General features: G+C 40.9%; 1 protein-coding gene across 2 annotated transcripts in view; it reads left to right on the forward strand.

Moving 5' to 3' along the window:
• MLLT1 (MLLT1 super elongation complex subunit) overlaps positions 1-20,427 on the forward strand; it is a 260,650-nt gene extending 240,223 nt beyond the window's left edge. For both annotated transcript variants that reach the window (XM_075283405.1, XM_075283412.1), the window contains 3 exons: positions 6,018-6,089; positions 6,181-6,252; positions 18,713-20,427. In XM_075283405.1, the coding sequence (XP_075139506.1) occupies positions 6,018-6,089; positions 6,181-6,252; positions 18,713-18,841 (273 nt within the window). In that variant the 3' untranslated portion in view covers positions 18,842-20,427. The remainder of the gene's footprint in view (positions 1-6,017; positions 6,090-6,180; positions 6,253-18,712) is intronic.
• The last annotated feature ends 2,770 nt before the right edge of the window (positions 20,428-23,197 follow it).

The raw sequence follows: 23,197 nt of genomic DNA on the forward strand, positions 1-23,197 counted from the left end.
TTCCCAGTCAGAAACTGGCACTATATGGCAGTAGCAAGAAATGAGGGTATTTGTAACCCCAATATATTCTTTGAATTCCCAGTCAGAAACTGGCACTATATGTCAGTGGCAGGACTTGAAGGTATTTGTAACCCCAATATATTATTGGAATTCCCAGTCAGACAATGGCACTATATGGCAGTAGCAAGAAATGAGGGTATTTGTAACCCCAATATATTCTTGGAATTCCCAGTCAGACAATGGCACTATATGGCAGTGGCAGGACTTGAAGGTATTTGTAACCCCAATATATTCTTGGAATTCCCAGTCAGACAATGGCACTATATGGCAGTAGCAGGACTTGAAGGTATTTGTAACCCCAATATATTCTTGGAATTCCCAGTCAGACAATGGCAGTAGCAAAAATAGTGGGTGTATATAGCCCCAATTCTATTGCTAGGGGACTTGCAGGGTATTTCTGGGGTGAAGGTGGGGGGGCACACCGTTGGAACGGGGATCGGGGGTGTATATATAGGGTATACGGGAATACACTGTCAGTGTATTCCATTCAGGATCCGGGGAAAGCTGGGTTGCGGCGATTGAGCCCGTCAGTGCCACGTTACACTGACAAGCTTCTCCCTGGAATTTAGCTCTTATAAGAGCTGTTGGTTGTCTTCTCCTTCCTATCCTAGCCTGTTCCTGCCTACCCAGAATCTGATCCCTAGCTAAGTGGACTGAAGCCTCCGTTCTCGGTGAATTGCAAGCTCAGAATGACGCGAACCTGGGCGGCGCTGTTCTTTTAAATTAGAGGTCACATGTTTTCGGCAGCCAATGGGTTTTTCCTACTTTTTTCAACGTCACCGGTGTCGTAGCTCCTGTCCCAAGGTGGGAGGGGAATCGAGTAGTGGCGCACTTTACCACGCGGTGTTCGATTCGATTCGAACATGCCGAACAGCCTAATATCCGATCGAACATGAGTTCGATAGAACACTGTTCGCTCATCTCTAATTATGTCCCTTCCACAACCTGCTTTGTGCACATACGTTACTTTAGATTACAAGTATTACATTTCCATAGTTGGGAGAAATTGCGTAACAAATTTTGAGTGCATTTTCTCTTTTAGCCCCTTGAGGAAATTAAAAAATTGGGGCTAAAGGAACATCTTATTGTAAAATATGTCATGTTCCAAATTTAATGCCAAATTCTATGAAATACAAGTAGGGTCAAAATTATCATTATACCCATTGATTAATTTATTGAAGGGTATAGTTTTCAAAATAAGGTCATATTGTTGGGAGTTTCCACTGTTTTCAGACTCAGGGGCTCTGCAAATCAGACATGGTACTTGAAAATTATTCCAGCAAAATCTGCCCTTCAAAAATTGTTTTGTCCCTTCCGACTCTCACAATGTGAGCAGTTAACATCCATATATGGGACAGTTCTGTAGGCTATAGAAAATGCTTAACAAATTGTTAGTCCATTTTCTGCTTGTGGGGTTGGTTGAGGTTACTTAAAGTGAACTTTTTATGTCCTTGGGCACACACCGTTCTACTGTATATACCACTAGAAAGCCTAAGTCTTTCCCGTTATGTGCTCCGGGGCAGGAGATATCGGTGCTGTTACCGATCTCTCCCCACTGTTAGAAGAGCATTCTTGATAGTCTAGATGGGCTGTGAGAAAGTACTGACAGTACTTATCCATACCCCTTGTACTGTCAGAGGGGGTGTTCCATACCACCCAACGATGACGCTGAGCTGTGAAGAACACGCCCCAGTACTAGTCTATAAACAAGTACAGTTGGGGGGAGCATTCCTCACAGCTTAGCGACATTGTCATTAAAGGGTAAATAAAGTTTGATGTCAACATAAAGCATAAATATGGTATATTATATATGAACTTTTATGGAGAGCCAAAGAAAGAGGTCATATATTTAGAGCTGTGTCCTGAATGATTCTACTGGCTTTTGATTTCTGGTATTCTAGGTGAAGTAACCTATTCTATGTTTAATTAGAGCCTAGCCGGGCAGGTATTTATTTTTGTATTGTTTCTTTTTGTTGCTGCACTACTTTTTTTGAGTGAAAATAAACTCTACCTTTGTTTTGGACTAAAGAAACTGGACTTTTGTGTCTATGCCACCCCACCTAGTAACCCCAGACCCTGACAATGGGTAGTACAGTATTACTTCGTTTGTAATATGCATCAAACTTTAATCACCCCCTTTTTTTCCCCAAAAGGCAGGAATGAAAGGCAGATAATTTCATTAAGTTTCAAAACTGGATTTTCACATTTTCACCAAATTTACTATTTTTTCCATAATCAACCACAAAACATATTGACCAAAATTACCTTTAACATGAAGTACAAAACAATGAACTCAGTACATTGTTTTCATATTGAAAGAGGCAATGGTTGGGTTATTTTTTTATTTTCTGTTTATTGTACCAACAGAGTGGCATAAAAAAGCCACCAAAAATTGTCCCTTTGTGGGAGCAGATGCTGTAGCAATGAGTGACTATTACAAGATTTGAAGAAAAATTTGGGGCAAACTATGAGCATACCTGGCCTGCCAGCTGAAAAAGTTAAAATAGCTTCTGAAATGGAAAGGAATCTGACCATGAAAGCAACTCTTGGAAGACAGAAAATAATCTAGATTATCTTGCTGGCTATCCATGAATGGGACCAATTCTGCATCATCATAGTGTTGGTAGAGTGGCAATTTAAAAATTCTACAAATATTTGTGGCACACTATCAGAACGTACCTGGCCTGGCTGCTGAAAAACTTGGACTATCTTCCAAAACTGATTATCATGAGGTATAACTTCTTCTTCTCCTCCACCTTCTTCTCCTTCTTCTTCTTTTTCTTTTTCTTCTTCCTGCCCTGCACACATAAGGTGATGTGACCTCCACATTGCAATGTATTGTCCCTTAAGTGCAGCTCCATGTATTAATGGTGGAATGTACCTTTACTCACATGGACATTTACAGGAAGATGCCCACATGGCAATATCAAGCAGGGACAACTTTCCTTGACAAACAATAGCAGTTAGGTATTCTCCAATTAGATCATTACCATCAGCTGGCGAAACGCAGTGGATTCCGCTAATTGGCACAACTGCAACTTGGCCAGATGGAAGTTAAAAGTTGCAGGCCAGCGGAGATGTTCTAGCTCCCCATGCCTGAAATCTCTGATTGCAGGCATGATTGCAGTGAGCTCCGAGGTGCCGGTTGGTATGGTGACCGCTCTGAAGCAGAGCGGTGACATTATAGTTACAGACCCGGCATAAAGACACCGGGGTGATTTGACTATTAAAATTAAATTTAAAAAATTATATTATATATTATTACAATCTGCATACAGGTATGTTAAAAACTATATCTAATGGAAAACGAGGAAAAAGTCAAATATGATAACTTACGCTAGGTTCACACCTGCGTTTGGGGTCTCCGTTCTATGTTTTCCGTCTTCTGCATGCCAGAAGACGGAAAACATAGACCGGGTCCGGCCGTGAGCGGCGGTGAGCGTTTTAGGCTCTCCGCCGCGAAACCGGATTTTTTTTATCCGGACACAGAGTACTGCATGTCCGACTCTGTGTCCGGATTATAAAACCCGGTTTCGCGGCGGAGAGCGCAAAACGCTCACCACCGCTCACGGCCGGACAGCTTTCTCACCCATTCAAATGAATGGGTGAGAAAGTCTCCTGCAGGTTTCCGTCTCCTGCCTGTGTTTTAGGCAGGAAACGGAAACCTAAGTACGGAGTGCCGGGCCGCAGATGTGAACGAGCCCTTAGCCTTGTGTTTATTTTTATTCCATGAAAATTCTGTAACCTACCTAAAGTCTTTGGCCACATTCATCTAGTCACTTCAGCCACATTTCCAAATTCTGCTATTCATTCCAGTGACATTAGAGATTGGAATAGAGATGTTGGTGGCATTCATTAGATGATGCTTGGTATATAGATAACACATTATATGGATACCATATTATAAGCATACATCTGGCCATTGCATTGTGGTCACAGTTTTCTATTTTTTAGACAGTGTGTATAATGTTACATGCTGTACTATCCTTGCTGTCAGAAGTGAAAAATTTGTTGACAGAAAAACAACTCAAAAATCCAAATTCAATGCTCTGATGATACAAATATGGCTTTTTATTCACAATTGTATCATGAGTTATGTTATCACTACACATACACCATTTTTCTAAGTTTCTTCAGTATTTTAAAAGCATGAATGAAAAATAAATGTTGTTGATGTCTCCTTTATTGGTTTCTTCCTTGTAGAGTATGTATTACAGGACTTTTTTGTCTACCGATTTTAGGCAGATATTGATACAGAAACTCCAGAGAAAACGTGAACATAGCCTTTTAATTAATTCCATTGTGCTGTACATTTGAGGGTTTAAACACAATGAACAAAATACACAAAACAAGCACAATAGTAACAGTGACTAGCTGGTATGATGAGGCAGAAGCTGTTTGGCTGGCAGTTTGTTGGGAGTAAGGTTATTAAAGATAGGTGTTCCTGAAAATGTGGGTTTTTAGGGAAAAAGTGGATTAAGTGAGCGGCAGAGTTTAGTGTGGACTGGAAGGTATCGATAAGGATTTGCTGGGATGCCATGCAAAAAGGTTTTCAGTAGTCTAAGGTAGGAGATTATGTGGACATGGACTAACATATTTATAGTTTCAGGAAATGAATGTCCTTGAGTTGGAAACAGCAAGAGGTGTTGAGGGCTTGGATCTGAGGTTTGAAGGATAGGGTAGGGTCAAAGGTTATCCCAGTTCAACAGACTTTTGGTATTGGGGTAAGTGTGGTATCATTAACTTCAAGTTGAGGGAGAAGATAATGAACTCCATTTTCTCCATATTGAGTTTGAGAAAGCAGAAGTAGAGACAGAAAGGTATAGCTTCTAGACTCTCTGAACCACAAAGTGGTAATGTCTGGGCCAAGGGCCATAACAGTTGTATTGAAAACCATGGGATTATATGAGTTGGCCAAGGCCGAGGTTGTAGATGGTTTGGAGTAGGATGGGTCCCAGGGAAGTGCCTTCAAAGGAAACCTGCAGAAAGAGGGCATTGTGAGTGGAAGGAGCTGAATGCGCGGTTGGTGAGGTATGAATAGATCTAGGAGAGGGCCAAGTCTGTGATTTTAAGAGATATAAGAATTTATGACAAGAGGGAGTAGCCACCTATGTGAAAGGCAAAGAAGAGGTCTAGAAGGAGAACAGAGTTTTGCTTTGAAAGTTAGTAGGTCCTTTGTGACAGGTTAAAGGATGTCTTTTTAATGATAGGTGTGACAGTAATGTGTTTAAAGAGGACCTGTACAATTTTCCAATATACTTTCTGCATCAATTCCTCTCGGTTTTCTAGATCTCGGCTTGTTGTCATTCATTCTGTTACTTCTAGAGGACAAAACTCTGACCATGGTCATGTGATTTACGGTCCATGGTCATGTGATGAGCACAGGTGCCGCTTGTTACAGTCACAGCACAATAATCAGACATCTGCCTGGTAATCAGCCGTGCACCTGTGTGCTCATCACATGACCATGGACCGTAAATCACATGACTATGGTCAGAGTTTTATCCTCTAGAAGTAACAGAATGAATGACAGCAAGCCGAGATCTAGAAAACAGTGAGGAATTGATACAGAAAGTATATTGAAAAATTGCATATCTTTTTATTGTACATTTGTTTGTCAATATTGGTCTTAAAGTGGTCAACCCCTTTAAGTACAGTGGCTGTGGGGGATGTAGGTTGAGACTCTCTCTGATGGTATCAATTTTGTTTTTGAAAAAAGAGGCAAAGTTTTAAGCTGAGATAAGTGATGTCGGAGGGGGTACTGGGGGGACGGAGAAGCGAATTAAAGATATTAAATAACTATTTAGGGGTTGCAGGATAGGGAAGTTATGAGTGTGGTGAAGTACACCTGCTTTGCATAGATGAGTGCATACTTGAAATTGAGAACTGCCTGTTTATAACTGATGAACTGTTCCTTGGAGTTCCCTTATAATTGTTTGTGCTCTTACTCTACATAGATGACTGGCCGTAGAAGTCCTGAGACTTGCAGCAAGTCTGACAAAATGTTGAAGAAAGGCGTATATGACAAGGTAAACTGAGGGATCTATTTCATAATGCTGATGGTATTTCACATTCTGATGCATTTCGTTTTCTTAACTACTTCATTGTTGGCTGTTGTAGGCATACACAGATGAGCTAGTTGAACTGCACAGAAGACTGATGGCTCTAAGAGAGAGAAATGTCTTGCAACAGGTGAGTCCATGTACACAGGGTGTTAAAATCATCAAATTCCTTACGCCACTTTTGTGATGTAAAATAGTTGAAAATTGGTGAGTTGCAACTACTTAACACACAAGTGTCGATTTTGCATCAATCTTGCAACTTTTCCAAAAGAAACAGTGGACCACCATCCACACCATATTCATTATCATGTACTCAACAAAAGTGGCACAAATGATGTCTATATCTACAGGAGCCCCAGAGCGATTGCATATTTGAGCTTAGGCACAATGTCTACAGGAGGATACGCAGCCTCATCATGAATTAAACCAGCAGATAACAATATGCAGTCTTAAAGAGGACCTTTGACCACCTGGGGCAAATGCAGTTTTATATACCGCTAGAAAGCCGACAGTGCGCTGAATTCAGCACACTGTCGGCTTTCACGATCTATGCCCTGGTGAAGAGCTATCGATGCCGGTACCATAACTCTTCACCGCCAGAAGGGCATTTCTGACAGTCAGTCAGGAACGCCCTGCCTCACAGCAGCACCTATAGTGCTGTACTGTGAGAGCACTCTCAATATCACACACAATATCTCCCACAGTAACCCTTTCAGTAATACATGCTGAAAACCCTGCCATCCCCCTTTCTGTGTGGTCACTTGCTCATTACAACAAACTACATTGTGGCACATACTACACACATACATTCTCTTCTGTGAGATGGTTCTCTCCTGCTCTGAGACAGCCAACTTTTTCATTTTGATATTCTGAAAGCAAAGCTAAAATTTTGACTAATTTCTTCCTGTTGTATGACATTTGAGAAACCCTACAACCCAAAGAGAGCTTTCTTTTTCCTGGGGAGCCTTCGTAATGCTACTACTAAATATGACTACATAATAGACTCAGAATAATTTAACCCCTTAGTGACTGGCCTGTTTTGGACCTTAATGCCCAAGCCAAATTTTGGAAATTTGCCATGTGTTACAATAGTAATATTGCTATGACAGGCCTGGGAGCCTTCATTAGGCTCCCGGGTGTCATCCAGAACAGGTTGGCTCCTGCAACCTCTCCGCGCAGGACCGGCCTGCAACTTTAAAGGTATGGGGCCGGTGGGGACTGGCCCCAAGGCTAATTTTAAACTTTTTTTTTGGGGGGGGAGGGGACATCTTCGGAGGGCATCTCCGCTGTAACTCTTACAGCGGAGATGCCAGAGCTCATGCCTGCGATCTCTGAGCGGAGATGCTGGTTGCTGTGGCAGCCACTCTGCAGCAGAGCGGCACCATTATAATTACAGACCTGGCATCCGGACCCGGCATACAGACACCGGGATGCATGCAGGAAACCAGCGGCGGCAGGAGCTTGGCGATGCTGTTCATTTCAAACTGCAGAATTACTTATGGTACTTCTGCTAGCAGGCCAGGAACATAGATACACGCCGGGTGTGGGCCTGAGCTTACGTGGCCACATCACCCGGCGTGTGATGGAGTGGTGGTGGTGGTGGGGAGTCTGGAGAGTAAGGAAGCAGAGGCTGCGTTCCAGGCCTGCTAGCAGAAGTACCATAAGTACTTCTGCAGTTTGAAATTCCGGTGGCCACCAAGAAATTCCACCTTGACTCGAGTATAAGCCGAGGCGTACTTTTTCAGCACAAAAACTTATACTCGAGTATATACAGTGTGTGATATTTTTCTTGTACCAAGCTATGTTTACAGACATATGTGGCATAATGATAGAACCTCCCATTAAATGACCCGATTTGGAAAACTAGACCCCTTAAAGGGGTATTCCCATGAACATAATCATATCTATATTTGTAGATAATTAAAAGTTAAACATTTTTGCAAATATAACTAATTAAAAATTCTGCAGAGTTTTAAAGATTTCCTCGAACTTTCTTAGTGGTGGCAGTCTATTATCTTGATCGGTTGCCGATGGTTACGACCACTAATGCAGAAACTTTCTATGGTCTGGGACTTGTCAGGAACCCAGCTATGATTTTCTTATTGTCGCTGGGTTATCATACAGGGACATTACATGTATAAGAAGATATCCCGGCCACAATAAGGACATCATGGCTGATTTTCTGACCTTAGAAAGTTTCTGCATTAGTGGTCGTATCCATGGCAACCGATCAAGACAACAGACTGTCACCACTAAGAAAGTTAAAGAAAATCTTTAAAACTTTGCAGAATTTTTAATTACTTATATTTGCAAAAATGATTAACTTTTAATTATCTACAAATTTAAAAATAATAATGTAGATGGGAATACCCCTTTCAGGTATTCTTTGAGGGGTATAGTGAGCATTTTGATCAAACAGATATTGTTTTGCAGAAATTATTACTAATTACAAAAAAATTAATTTTCATTTTCTTAAAATGTGTCATTTTAAAGGCAGTTTTTTGCACATAACCCATCAAAAAGAAGAAACACCCCCCCCCCCCCAAATATATCACCCCCACTTCTCCTCTGTTAAAAAAAAAAATGTACATTTGTGGCCTTAGGGTGTATTCACACTACTGATACGCTGCCTGATTCTGAACGTTAAAACACGTTCAGAATCAGCGCGTATAAAGCAAATCCCATTCATTTCAATGGGAGCCGGCATACGAGCGTTCCCCATTGAAATGAATGGGCTGCTTTCTTCACTACGAGCACTCCCATTGAAGTGAATGGGAAGTGCTCGCATGTACGGATCGGAATAAGCTGAGCTAGCCGTACACGAAAATGAAATTTTCCCACAGATTTGCCATTTCAGTGCCCAATATGTTGTGCCCAACTTATGTCAGCAGAGATACACACTCCAAAAACTGTTAAGTGGGTATCCCGGACACAACAGCTTTTGAAATGTTCATCTCTGATACAGGTCGGGCACAATATATTATGCACTGAAATGATGTATTCCTGTTATTTTCACCGTTCACAATCATCTTCGTATTCATTTAATAACAAATAGCAGGAGGACCTGGCTTCGCACGGGTATATTTTATGTTTGTGTAGTGGCCCCATAAGAATTGTCCAATGTTGTACTGGTTTATTTTGTATGTTGTTTGTGTGTATGTCCATAAGTGTCATGTGATTATGTGTATCTCATTTTGGATATCAGTGAAAAACCTGTCATCAGTTGTTATGGATACCTGGAGTAAAGCTGCATCTAATCCTTCCCCGTGTAGTACTGTGTTTAGACGCAAGTATCTAATCCTTGTTGGTGTGGTACTGTGTGCAGATGCACATATCTAATCCTCCGGCATGTGGTACTGTGTGCAGATGCGCGAATCTGATCCTCCCGCGTGTGGTATTGTGTGAAGAGGCACATATCTAATTCTCCGGCAAGTGAAACTGTGTGCAGACATGCGTATCTAATCTTACGGCATGTAGTACTGTGTGCAGACGCAGGTATCTAATCCTCACCTATGTGGTATTGTGTGCAGTGGCGCATATCTAATCCTCCCCCGTGTGGTATTTTGAGCAGTGGTGTGTATCTAATCCTCCGGTGTGTTGTATTGTGTGAAGACGCATGTATCTAATCCTCTGGCGTGTAGAACTGTGTGAAGATGCGCATATCTAATCTTCTGGCGTGTGGTACTGTGTGCAGATGCACGCATCTAATCCTCTCCCGTGTGGTATTGTGTGCAGTGGTGTGTATCTAATCCTCCGGTGTGTGGTATTGTGTGAAGACGCATGTATATAATCCTCTGGCGTGTAGAATTGTGTGAAGATGCGCATATCTAATCCTCTGCCGTGTGGTACTGTGTGCAGATGCACGCATCTAATCCTCCCCTGTGTGGTATTGTGTGCAGTGGTGTGTATCTAATCCTCCGGTGTGTGGTATTGTGTGAAGACGCATGTATCTAATCCTCGTATTTAATCCACTTGACTTGTGTATCTAATCCTCTGGAGTGTGATACTGTGTGTCGATCTGTGTATCTAATCCTCTGATGTGTGTATCTCAGTTTGGATATCAGTGTTGGATTGTGCATGTGGAGTGACCGTGTGTATTGCAGTTGGAACATGAGTGAAAGACTTGCAGGTTTGTATTGGCTAAGGGGGGGGGGCATTGTGTTTGGAATGCTGCGTCTCAGCAACGGTATATCTGAGCGAGTTGGAGTCTCGTCTTAAACCTTCCCGGATACCTGAAGTATCTCTGCACCAAATTTGGTGAAGATCAGTTGAGTCGTTTGGTTTGCATTAGAGAACAGACAGACAGAAATTCATTTTTATAATATAGAGAGATAAGTTATAGCAATAATTGGGGGTTAAACATGCTCTCTGTACCCCTGGATAAATGCTTCAGGGGTGTAGTTTCCAAAATAAGGTCTATCAGGGGATTTCACTTTACTGACGTTTCAGCTCTGCAAAAGTGTCATGGCAGCCAAAAACCAAACCATCTAAGTCTTCGCTCCAAAAACCAAATAATCCTTCTTCCCTTCTGTGTCCGTCTGTGCCCCAATACCAGTTTATACCCACATATGACATTACGTATGTTATCCTGGGTACACCAGTGTCATACATGTAGCATAAACTTCAGTTTGGGCACACAGCAGGACGCAGAAGGGAAGGAGTGCTATGCAGCTTTTGGAGTACAGATTCAGATGTTACGTTTCGAATGCCATGTCATGTTTTTAGAGCCTATAGGGTATCAGAAAAGTGGATACCTCAAAGGAGAGACCTCATTTTGCAAACTGCACCTCTCAAAGAATTTATCAGGGGGTGTAGTGAGTATTAGTATCCCAGACGTGAATGCACAGTGGATGGTGAAGAGTGAGTATGTAAACTGTGCGGAGTACATTGCAAACACCAAATTCCCTACTATGTCCCAGTAGCTCCTATGATTAGGGGAGTCACAATGGGGGTCACTCCTGGTGTATTTTTCCTCATAAGCTGTAAATATGGAGTATCCCCTGATATATGCTCGCACAGCTTATATATTTCCCTTCCTGCCGCAGCCAGTTGTGTTCTAATGATTTGGCGATTTTGGGGGGGTTTGTCTTCACATTGTGCAAGCTGTATTTTCTTTATTTTTTTATATGGATATGACATGGCTTGTTTGCAGGATGAGATGCATTTTGTAATGATACCATTTTTGGGTGCCTACAACTTATTGAGTACATTTTATTTACTCTTTTTTGCTGGATTTTAAAAAAATTTAAATAAATTCTGGCATTGTGTTTTACCTTTAAAATTTTTCGCCATGCAGCGTACAGTATAAGTAACGTGTTACCTTTATTCTGTGGGTTGGTACAATTACGGCAATACCTCATTTATATTATTTTTTATGCAATACTAATTCTGCAGAACAAAAACACATTTGGGGGCATAAATCAATGGTTTTTGTATTGCCATCTTCTGAGAGGCGTATAGTATAGTATAAGGGTATGTTCACATGGAGTTTTTTGCAGGCTTAAAAATTCTGCTTCAGGACTTAAGAAACTTTTTTTTACACTTTGTTTTTATATCATGCGCATATTGACGCATTTTTTATGCATTTCTCAACATGGCTCTTGTCGCGGTTTTTTCTCCAGCACACTTTATGGATTTGGAAACATTTTTAAAGGATCTCTATCATTGGAAAAGTCATTTTTAGCCAAGTACATACTTGCATAGCCTTTAGAAAGACTATTCCACACATACCTTTTCTTCTGTATGTAAATTGCGTCAGTAGTTTTTGAATACGTCCGTTTATATTTATATGCTAATTAGCCTTCTCCATGCACCCCAGAAGTGTCTCTGTACACCCTCTATTCTCTATGAGTATAAGAGCAGAGAGGCTGCTGTGCCTCATCTCCCTGCTCTCATACACATATAGAATAGAGGGTGCACATAGACACTTACGGAGTGCACCGAGAAGGATAATTAGCACAGACTTATTAAAAAACTACTGAGAGAATTTACATACAAAAAGGTATGTGTGGAATAGCCTTTCTAAAGTCTATGCAAGTACTGTATGTGCTTGGCTAAAAATTACTTTTCCTAATGATAGAGCCCCTTTAAAAAACGTTCACGTTTTTTCTGCCTCCCATTGATTTCAATGGGTTTTTCAAGGTGTCATCCGCCTGAACATAGGTCATGCTGTTTTTTTTTTCCCTTCTAGCTGAAAAAATCAGCTAGAGGAAAAAAATGGTACTGATTCCCAAGGACATGAATAGGAAGAGGTTTTTGAGGTGGATTCTGCGTTTTTTTTCTGTTTATGTAAATGATACTCAGAGCACAGCCTCATCATCTCACGCAACGCTGTCTGTCTGTCTGTTATTCATGATGCCCTCTGCTTATTGTCCCTGCCTCCTCACTGATATTCTTATCTTTGAGATCAAAACTCCAAAATTTAATTTTAATGATAGAATCCCTTTAATTACTTTATGTAAATGAGCCCACTGAGCAGTCTGGGCGTTCCCCAAGGCCTGCGAGCATCCCCACGTCATACTTTTATTCACGTTCCACCATTGCTTGTGCTCTGTCTGACCCTCTGACCCCTCCTTTGTGTTCTTCCTGTCAGATCTAATTTGAATTTGCATTTGAATTCTCGGGCATGTGCAGTTCTGCTCCGTTCAGAGTGGTACTGCTCATGCCCGAGTGCCATTTTGTTGTAGCTCAGTATAGAATTCAGCATACTGAGCAGTATGCTGTTATATAGCTTGGTGAGCAGGATTGCAAAGTAATGGCGGGGAGAATTGAAATAAAGAAGGTAGTAGTAGTAGAATAACCTTTTTAAAGGCTATCCAGGAATGTCTTTCTCTCAAAACCACTGACACCAATGATAGAATCCCTTCAAAACCTATAATCAGCCACCTATTAAGGCCTTGGCAGAACTGACACAATCATATTCTGTGCCTTTAAATGAAAGATTATAATTAGAGATGAGCGAGTACTGTTCGGATCAGCCGAGCACCTGATACTTCCGCTTTGACGGCGGCCGGCCGCTTAACCCCCCACGTGCCGGCTACGTCCATTCATTTCTATGCGAGCGTGCTGTTCGGATCGGCTGATCCGAACAGTACTCGCTCATCTCTAATTATAATCTATGTTCAGAGGCTACATCTAAAGTTAAAAGAGGTTGATGCATTTTAAAAACATTTTAAAAAACTCAATCACAACAACAGACGAAACAAAACTGACAAGACAAAACTGGGGCCATTGTTACAATATAGGATGTCATATGTTAACCACATGAGGACCGCCGTACGTAAATTTACGGCCTCATGTGCTGGTACCTAAAGACCGGACTATTGCCGAAATACGTCCGGCCTTTAGGTACCTTTCTGGCGGGGGGAGGGGTGCGGGGGGGACAGGGGTTAGGTGTTACTAACACCTAACCCCTTCCTCCATAACGTCCAGTCGGAACTGAGTCCGACTGGAAGTTTTAACCCTTTCGATCGCGCCGTGAAACATCACGGCGCGATCGAAAGGCATCCGCCGACAATTGAAGTTGATCGGCACCCCCCGCGGCGAGATCGGAGGGTGCCGATAGCAGTAAAAGGTAGTCTGGGGTCTGGCCAGTGACCCCAGACTGCCCGGAGCCCCCACATACCTGGTGATCCTGCCAGGACCTTCTGATGTCAGGCTGTGCGTCTACACAGCCTGACATCCTGCTACGGAATGCCATGTGGGACACCTGCAGGCTGTGTCTCACATGGCATTCTATATCAGCAAAGTATTGCTGATTGAAGTGTCCTAAATGGACACATGAAAAAGTAAAAAAAAATGTAAAAAAAATAAAATGAAGTGTATGAAAAAAATTAATAAAGTTATAAAGCCCAAAAATCCCTTTTTCTCAATAGAAAATGAATTATATAAAAAAAGAACTCAAAAGTAATAAAAACAATGCATATTTGGTATTGTCGCGTCCGTAACAATCTGTACAATAAAACTGAAATAATATTTAATGTACACGGCGAACGCCGGAAAAAAAAAACGGAAAAAACTCGCCGGAAGTAATGATTTTTCGCCATCTCACCATACAAAATATGCTATAAAAAGTGATCAAAAAGTCATATGCATCCGACAACAGTACCAATAAAAAGCGCAGGTTGTCCCGCAAAAAATAAGCCCTCAACCAACTCTGTCAACCGAAAAATAAAAATGTTACGCCTCTTAGAAGATGCGATGCAAAAAACATTGATTTATGTCCCCAAATGTGTTTTTCCTCTGCAGAACTAGTAACACATAAAAAAATACTATAAATGAGGTATCGCCGTAACCGTACCGACCCGCAGAATAAAGGGAACATGTTACTTATACTGTACGCTGCATGGCGCAAAATTAAAAAAGTAAAACTCAATGCCAGGATTGATTTTTTTTTTTTAAATCCAGCAAAAAAGGGTTAATAAAATGTATTCAATAAGATGTAGACACCCAAAAATGGTGTCATTACGAAATGCATCTCATCCCGCAAAGAATAAGCCCTTATATGGCCGCGTCACCAGAAACATAAAGAAAATATAGCATCTCACAATGTGAAGACAAAAACCCTCAAAAATCGCCAAATTATTAGAACACAACTGGGTGCGTCATGTAGGGAATATATAAGCTGTGTGAGCGGATATCAGGGGACACCCCAGATTTACAGCTTATGAGGGAACAGACACCAGAAGTGACCCCTAAAGTGACCCCCAGAGTGACTCCCCCAATCATAGGAGCTACGGGGACATAGTAGGGAATTTGGTGTTTGCAATGTCCTCCGCACAGCTTATACATTCCCTCTTCGCCATCCGCTGTGCAGTCACGTCCGGGATACTAATACTCACTACACCCCCTGATAAATTCTTTGAGGGGTGCAGTTTTCAAAATGGGGTCACTCCTGGTACCCCATGGAATCCACTTTTCCGGTACCTTACAGGCTCTACAAACATGACATGGCGTCCAGATACCAAACATCTGAATCTGTACTCCAAAAGCCGCATAGCGCTCCTTCCCTTCTGCACCCTGCTGTACGTCCAAACTGCAGTTTATGACACATGTATGACACATGTATGACACTGGTGTACCCCCGGATAACGGACATAATGTCATATGTGGGTATAAACTGATACTAGGGCACAGCCGGACACAGAAGGGAAGAAGGGTCATTTGGTTTTTGGAGCACAGACGGTTTGGTTTTTGGATGCCATGACACTTTTGTAGAGCTGAAACGCCAGTAATTTGGAATCCCCTGATAAATTACCTTATTTTGGAAACTACACCCCTGAAGGATTTATCCAGGGGTACAGAGAGCATTTTTAACCCCCAAGTGTTGCTATAACTTTATATATATAACTATAACTGTAGTGGATTGTGAGAGGTGAAAATGACCATTTTTCCAGGAATACGTCCTTTCAGTGCGTAATATGTTGTGCCCACCTTGTATCAGAGATGAACGCTCTAAAAGCTGTTGTGCCTGGGATACCCGTTTAACAGTTTTTGGAGTGTCTCTGCTGACATAAGTCGGGCACAACATGTTGCACACTGAAATGGCAAATCTGTAAAATTTTCATTTTTAACTTCTCTATCAGTTGCGATTTCATTTCTGGAAACTAAATAAATGCAACACTCAAGGGTTAAAAATTCTCGCTACACCACTTGATAAATCCCATCAGTGGGGTAGTGTCCAAAATAGGGTGACATGTCTGCGGATTCCACTTTATTGGCAATTCAGGGGCTTTGCAAAAGTGGCAAAAAAAACCAAACTGTGCTCCAAAAACCAAAATAGCGCTCCTTCCCTTCTGTCCCCGGTTGTGCCCAAACAGCCGATTCTACCCACATATGGCATTAAGTACGTTATCCGGGGTACACCAGTGTCATACATGTGGGCATACACTGCTATTTGGGTACCCAGTAGGGTGCAGATGTGAAGGAGCAATATGTGCTTTTGGAGTGCAGATTTAGATTCTTCGTTTTTGGACACCACGTCACATTTGCAGAGACCCTAAAATTGCCCCTACAAAATGGGGTCACTTCTTGGTGAATTCCAGTTTACTGGAACCTCCAGGGCTCTGCAAAAACATCATGGCGCCCAGAGGGTCCCTCTAAATCTGTATCCCAAAAGCTAAAACGCACAGTGGTCCTTCCCTTCTGAGCCCTGCTGTGTGCCCAAGCAGCAGTTTACACCCACATATATAATTTTTTGACCCCCGGGATGGCCCACTTAATAGTTTTAGGAGTGCAGGTCTCTGACAACACAAAGTGGGTGCAACGTATTGGGCACCGAAATGGCATATTTTTAAAAATTTCAATTTTCATTTTGTACATTAATTTTTGGGAAGCATTTTAGGCTCAAAATGATAATACCCCTTGATACATTCCTTGACAGGTGTAGTTTCTAAAATGGGGTCACTTTTGAGGGGTTTCCATTGTATTGATACTTTAGGGGCTCTGCAAATGCGACATGGCACCTCAAAACTATTCCAGCAATATATGCCCTCCAAAATCCAAATAGCGCTCTTTCCATTCTGAGCCCCAGCATGTACCCATACAGCAGATTTTGGCCACATATGGGGTATTGCCGTGTTCAGAAGAAATTGTGTAACAAACTGTGGGGGGCTTTTAATTCTTAAACTATTTGCAAAATTAAAACTATGGCGCTAAATGGACGATTTATTGGGAAAAAAAGTAATTTTTCATTTTCACGTCCCAATGTTAATAAAATCTGTGAAACACCTGTGAGGCCAAAATACTCACTCTACCCCTAGACAAATTCTATGAGGGGTGTAGTTTCCAAAATGGGGTCACTTATAGGGGGTTTCCACTGTATTGGTACTTTAGGGGCTCTGCAAATGCGACATGGGACCTGAAAAATATTCCAGCAAAATCTGCCCTCCAAAAGCCAAATAGCCCTCTTTCCATTCTGAGCCCCGCCATGTTCCCATACAGCAGATTATGACCACATATGGGGCATTTCTGTGTTCAGCAGAATTTGTGTAACGAACTTTATGGAGCTTTTTCTCCTTTATCCTCTTGTGAAAATTAAAAATTTGGGGCTAAATTGACAGTTTGTTGGAAAAAAAGTAATTTTTCATTTTCATGGCCCAATGTTAATAAAATCTGTGAAACAGCTGTAGGGTCAAAATGCTCACTCTACCCTTTAATATGTTCTGTGGGGGGTATAGTTTCCCAAATGGGGTCACTTTTAGGGGGTTTCCACTGTATTGGTACTCTAGGGGCTCTGCTAATGCGACATGGCACCTAAAATTATTCCAGCAAAATCTGCCATCCAAAAGCCAAATAGCGCTCCTTCCATTCTGAGCCCCGCCATGTTCCCATACAGCAGATTATAGCCACATATGGGGTATTGCCGTGTTCAGGAGAAATTGTTTAACAAACTGTGGGGGCTTTTACTCCTTTAACCCCTTGTGAAAATGAAAACTTTGGAGATAAAGTGACATTTTAGTAATTTTTCATTTACACATCCCAATGTTAGTAAAATCTGTGAAACAACTGTAGGGTCTAAATGCTGACTATACCCCTTGATGAATTCTGTGAGGGGTGTGGATTCTAAAATGGGGTCACTTTTGGGGGGTTTCCATTGTTTTGGTACTCTAGGGTCTCTGCAAATAAGGCATGGCGCTGAAAATTATTCCAGCAAAATCTGCTGTTCAAACACCCAGTGTCGCTCCTTCCCTTCCATGCACTGCCGTGTGCCCAAAAATCAGTTTATACCCACATGTGGGGTATTTCTGTGCACGGGAGAAATTGCACAATAAACTGTCAGATGCATTTTCTCCTTCAACCCTTTGTGAATGTGTTAATTTTGGGTCTAAATGAATGTATTAGTGAAAAAAAATGAAATGTCTAAATTTCACTGCCATATTATTTTTATTCTTATGAAATGCTTAAAGGGTTAACAAACATCCCAAATGCTGTTTTGAATAATTTGAGGGGTGCAGTTTTGAAAATGGGGTAATTTATGGGGGTTTCTATTATACAGGCCTTTATAATTACTTTCAGAACTGAAGTGGTCCCTAAAAAATTGGTTTGGAGAATTTTCTTGTAAATCTGGAAAATTGCTGTTACACTTGTAAGCCTTGTGACGTCCAAAATAAATTAAAAGACAATCAAAATATGATGCCAATATAAAGCAGAGATATGGGAGATAATATTTATTCATGTATTTGGATGGTATGACTATCTGCCTGAAAAGCAGATAATTTCACATTTTGAAAATTGCAATTTTTTTCAAATTTCCATCAAATTTCCTAGTTTTTTTATAAATAAATGCAAAAATATTGATTAGTGTTTACCACTAACATGAAGTATAATGTGTTACAAGAAAACAATCTCAAATTCATTTGTGTAAGTTAAAGCGTCTCAAAGTTATTGCCATTTAAAGTGACACATGTCAGTTTTGAAAAAAGAGGCCTGGTCTTTAACATACTTTTGGGCCTGGTCCTTAACCGGTTAAACAATATATCATGATGACTATGCACAGGATAATTAGAGGATTTATTTTTTAAGTAAATATTTTCATTGAGCATACTACTACAGATTAATGCAATTTGTCTTTCTCTACCACTGTTCCCAAGATTGTCAACCTCATAGAAGAGACAGGCCACTTCAATGTCACAAACACGACCTTTGACTTTGACCTCTTCTCACTGGATGAGACAACAGTTCGTAAGCTGCAGAGCTATCTGGAAGCTGGAGCCACATGACACCCCTCAAAACTAACTTGTGAAGAAAGGAGAGAGAGGTGTAGAGATAACTGCCCCACAATGCACAACACCCTCCTTCCTTGAACTGTTAATATGGTCACTGCAGGGCACCATTGCCACTGACCAGCTGCTCATAGCAAATATGATCATTTTAAACCAGGATATTTCTATAAGGAGTTTATTTCTCAAGATTTTAATGCTCTGAGTGAATACAGTATTTTATCCTCTTTTGGGGTGGAAAGGTTTGCAGGAAGTATGTGTCTTTCAAAATACAGAGATGAATGGCGCCATGGGTGGTTTAGCTATGAACAATAAAAAGGTCACTGCATAGACAGTAATTTATATTTCCATTCATATTCTGTTTCTAGGAATGTTCACTCTATTTAGAGTTGTATCCGTTGAATTTCTGTGTCTGTATTTTAAGTGTGTAAAAAAAAACAAAACTAAAATAAACAAGAAAAAAAATTTGTGCTAAAACTTTAGGAGATCCTGCAAAAGATTTGGAATTATCTAGAACCACAGTAGTAGTGATTCCAATCATAATCTCTGGGAGATCTTTCTTTCTTTCTTTCTTTCTTTCTTTCTTTCTTTCTCTCTCTCTTTCTTTCTCTTTCTTTCTCATTCTTTCTCTCTCTCTCTCTTTCTTTCTCTTTCTTTCTCTCTCTCTCTCTCTCTCTCTCTCTCTCTCTCTCTCGTTGACATTTTGTATGTAGGTTAATGTTGTTCAAGAGATGATGGAAGAGAGAATACTGTATTTATGATGTGTTTAGGGACTGAGCACTGGCTTATTACTCTGATCTCTACTTCAGAAACATTAAGGAACATTGAATCTGTAAGAATATATACAGATATAATATATAAGAGGGCCTGTTTAGCCAGACTATTACACTTTGTTTTCATGATGATGGTTAATGTTAGAACAAGGATTTTTGTTTTGTTTCCTTATTTTGAATCATCTTTTCATTTTCATTTTGAGCATGAAATGGAAAACTTACCAGTTAGGGCTCGTTCACATCTGCACCCGTACTCTGTTCTGCAGGTTTACGTTTCCTGCACAAAACGGGCAGGAGACGGAAACCTGCCGGAATGTTTCAAGCCCATTCATTAGTTTTTTTTTTAAACCGGACACAGAGTCGGACATGCAGTACTCTGTGTCCGGTTTAAAAAGAAACGGTTTTGCCGCAGAATATATGGTGAGGGTACAAGCATCAATATATGCTGATAATTCTAGGGCTTGTAAGAGAATCAAAATATTGTGAATAATACTGATGAGTAGAAAGGAGTATTTATATAGGACACAGGGAGACTTAATAAAGGCTTCCTTATAATTGTGCAATCTGAAAAAAAAATATTTTGCAAGCCTCATCCAACCCTACTTGCAGATTGACTCTTGTATTGAGATTCATCCTGCATTTCCTATATTTCAAATGCAGAATAATCCGATAATAGCTGGAAATTAAAGAGGACCTTTCACCGATTTGGGCACAGGCAGTTCTATATACTGCTGGAAAGCTGACAGTGTGCTGAATTCAGCGCACTGTCGGCTTTCCCGATCTGTGCCCCAGGTAAAGAGCTATCGGTCCCAGTACCGTAGCTCTTTACAGTCAGAAGGGCGTTCCTGACAGTCAGGTACGTCCTTCTTCAAAGCAACGCCTATTGCGCTGTACTGTGTGAGCGGGGAGGAACGCCCCCTCCCTCTGCTCACAGTGCTCGTCCATAGACGAGTATTATCAGGAGGGGAGGGGGGAGTTCCTCCCTGCTCACACAGAACAGCGCGATAGGCGCTGCTGTGGAGAAGAACGTACCTGACTGACTGTCAGGAACGCCCTTCTGACTGTAAAGAGCTACGGTACTGGGACCTATAGCTCTTTACTCGGGGCACAGATCGGCCTGTGCCCAAATCGGTGAAAGGTCCTCTTTAAAGGTATAATGTTACATGCAATGACCCTGCCATGTGTTAAAGGGATTTTCTGGGTTAAACATGATGTACCGATGATGTACCCTATAGGTCACTAAAATGAGATCTGTTGGGGTCTAACACCCAGCACCCCTCTTGAAAAGCTGATAAAGAGAGAATGGAGCAGGAAGCAGACAGATCTGCTTGTGTATTGGCTAAACTGAGTCACTGCAGCTTAGGTCCTTTTCACATAAATGGGAGCTGATCTGCATCTGATTTAGCTTCTACACAGAGAGCAAAGCTACCGACTTCCTGCTCCATTCTCTGTGCATCACCTATTGATGAACAGAACAGAATATATATGAACAGAAAATCATGGAGGTGCTGGGTGTTGGACCCTCACCCATCTGATGTTGATGACCTATCCTTAAGACTGGTTCATCAATATTTATAGCATGGAAATCCCATTTAAGCCCCCCCTGGAGGTTTGTTTTTCTTATTATTTTATTTTTTAAGTATATATCATTTTTTTAAACTCCTTTTCCATGTTACACACATTCTAAACTAGCATCTGCCCATCCTAGGACCAAACTTAGCATTTGATGTAGTTGTTAAACCCACTTTTAGGTAACTTTTTATTGTATTATCTGCCTCTGTAGATAATTTGTATCACTGATAAATATGTTGGACTAGTGCTTGCCTTTTCTCCTTAATGGGTTTTTTTTTTCCTGAGCAAAGCAACGCTACAAGGGTTCCTGTATTTCCCCGTTGCTCTAGAATAGTTTCCACTGAAGGCAGCCTATTACTGCATTTTCATTCTTTGCATATCAATTGTGTTTGTGACGACAGATGTTTAGAGTTTGGGTCTTCCACACAGTATTTGATTCCCTCCATTTCATATCAGTATTTGTTGGCATCTGTATTCTCCATTATGAAATAAATTGTATCTTGTCTTTGGGAAGAAATTTCAGTAGCCTTAAAGGTATTAAAAGGCATTAAATAAGGAAAGGAAAGTTACAACTCTGTGTCAATGTTAGCAGTCTGGCCACGTCTCTCTACGGTTTCCAGTTTGAGATTAGGTGACATTGCTCTCATGAGATTTTTAGCAAATTTTGCATTTAAATGATTACTGCGTTATTTGAATACATTTTCATTACATTAAATTAGACTATGAACTCTATTTTCAGACTGTTTTACTGTCCATAAAGTATTTATTAATGTGTCAAGCAAAAGCAAAGAGTTTTTAAACTAAGCTCAGCGGTTTGAAACTGTATTGCTAATGATGCATAATTTGGTCTTGTATTATTTTTATTTTAATATTGGAAATCTTGCAAGAGTTTTTATAGGAAAAATAAAGATGAAGAAAATCTGTTGCATTGAGTTGTTTCCACTTCATTAAATGGTCATTGCTCAGATCAACAAAAGTTGCATCACTTTTATAAGAAACTTATCAAAATGAAGTTACTTTCTCCACTTTGAAAGATGAACACAGAAGAGGATCAGATCTATGTTGCCCACAGATTTCAATGGATGGGCCAAGTGAAAAAGCAGGGACACATATAGACATGCAGGTGCAGCTAATGCTAGGTTCACACTAGCATTTGTCTCTCCATCATTTGGGTCCACATGAGAACTCTCCTACGGAGCCGTCAACGCAGATGTGAACCTATCCTTATAAAAGCTTTCTTTCTCACCCTAGATGGATGTACACATCAGTAATATGTAATGTTCTCATTGCTGATTCTACGTGTGAAAGAGTTAGGGACAGCATTTCCTGCTTTATTTATGTGGGACACTTCATAGCAGCTAGTCTGCACCCATTAGCTCAGGGGAAATGGAAAATTAGAGAGAAAAATTGCTAAACAATGTAGAATGCTCCTCCCTAAGTAAAGAAAGTTTGCCAAGAAAGCAATGCCAGCTAAGACAGGGTACCCCTGAAATTGAGATCCCTGAGAAGAGACACCATTTTAATAACTTTAACCCTTAAGACTTTTTTAGGAGTATAGTAACCATTTTGATCCCACAGGTGTTTCCAAATGGTACTGTGCAGCAGAAGATGCAGAGTGAGTATTGCAACTGTCCACAGCATATGCCGCTGAAGATATAAACCCCACAAATTGCAATGTCAATAGGATAGGGTACTATTAATAATAATAATAATACTATTATTATTCCTGGGCAATAGCAGGGCTCAGAATGGGAAAAAAAAACATACATTTCGCAGCAGAAAAGCATTCCAGTTAAGACATATATACAGTGATCTGAGGTATCATTATATTAAGACCTCCCAGAAGTTGACTCCATTATAAAACTTCACTCTTTAACCCCTTCCCGACATCCGCCGTACTATTACGGCAGATGCCGGGTGTTTAAACATGGCGGCCACCATAGCCACTGGGTGTCTTCTTTTTTATACAGTAGACCCCCAGCACTAATGCCCACAATCAGTGCCCTCACCG

Source organism: Leptodactylus fuscus, chromosome 1 (assembly GCF_031893055.1).
Source record: "Leptodactylus fuscus isolate aLepFus1 chromosome 1, aLepFus1.hap2, whole genome shotgun sequence".
Classification (NCBI taxonomy): Eukaryota; Metazoa; Chordata; class Amphibia; order Anura; family Leptodactylidae; genus Leptodactylus; species Leptodactylus fuscus.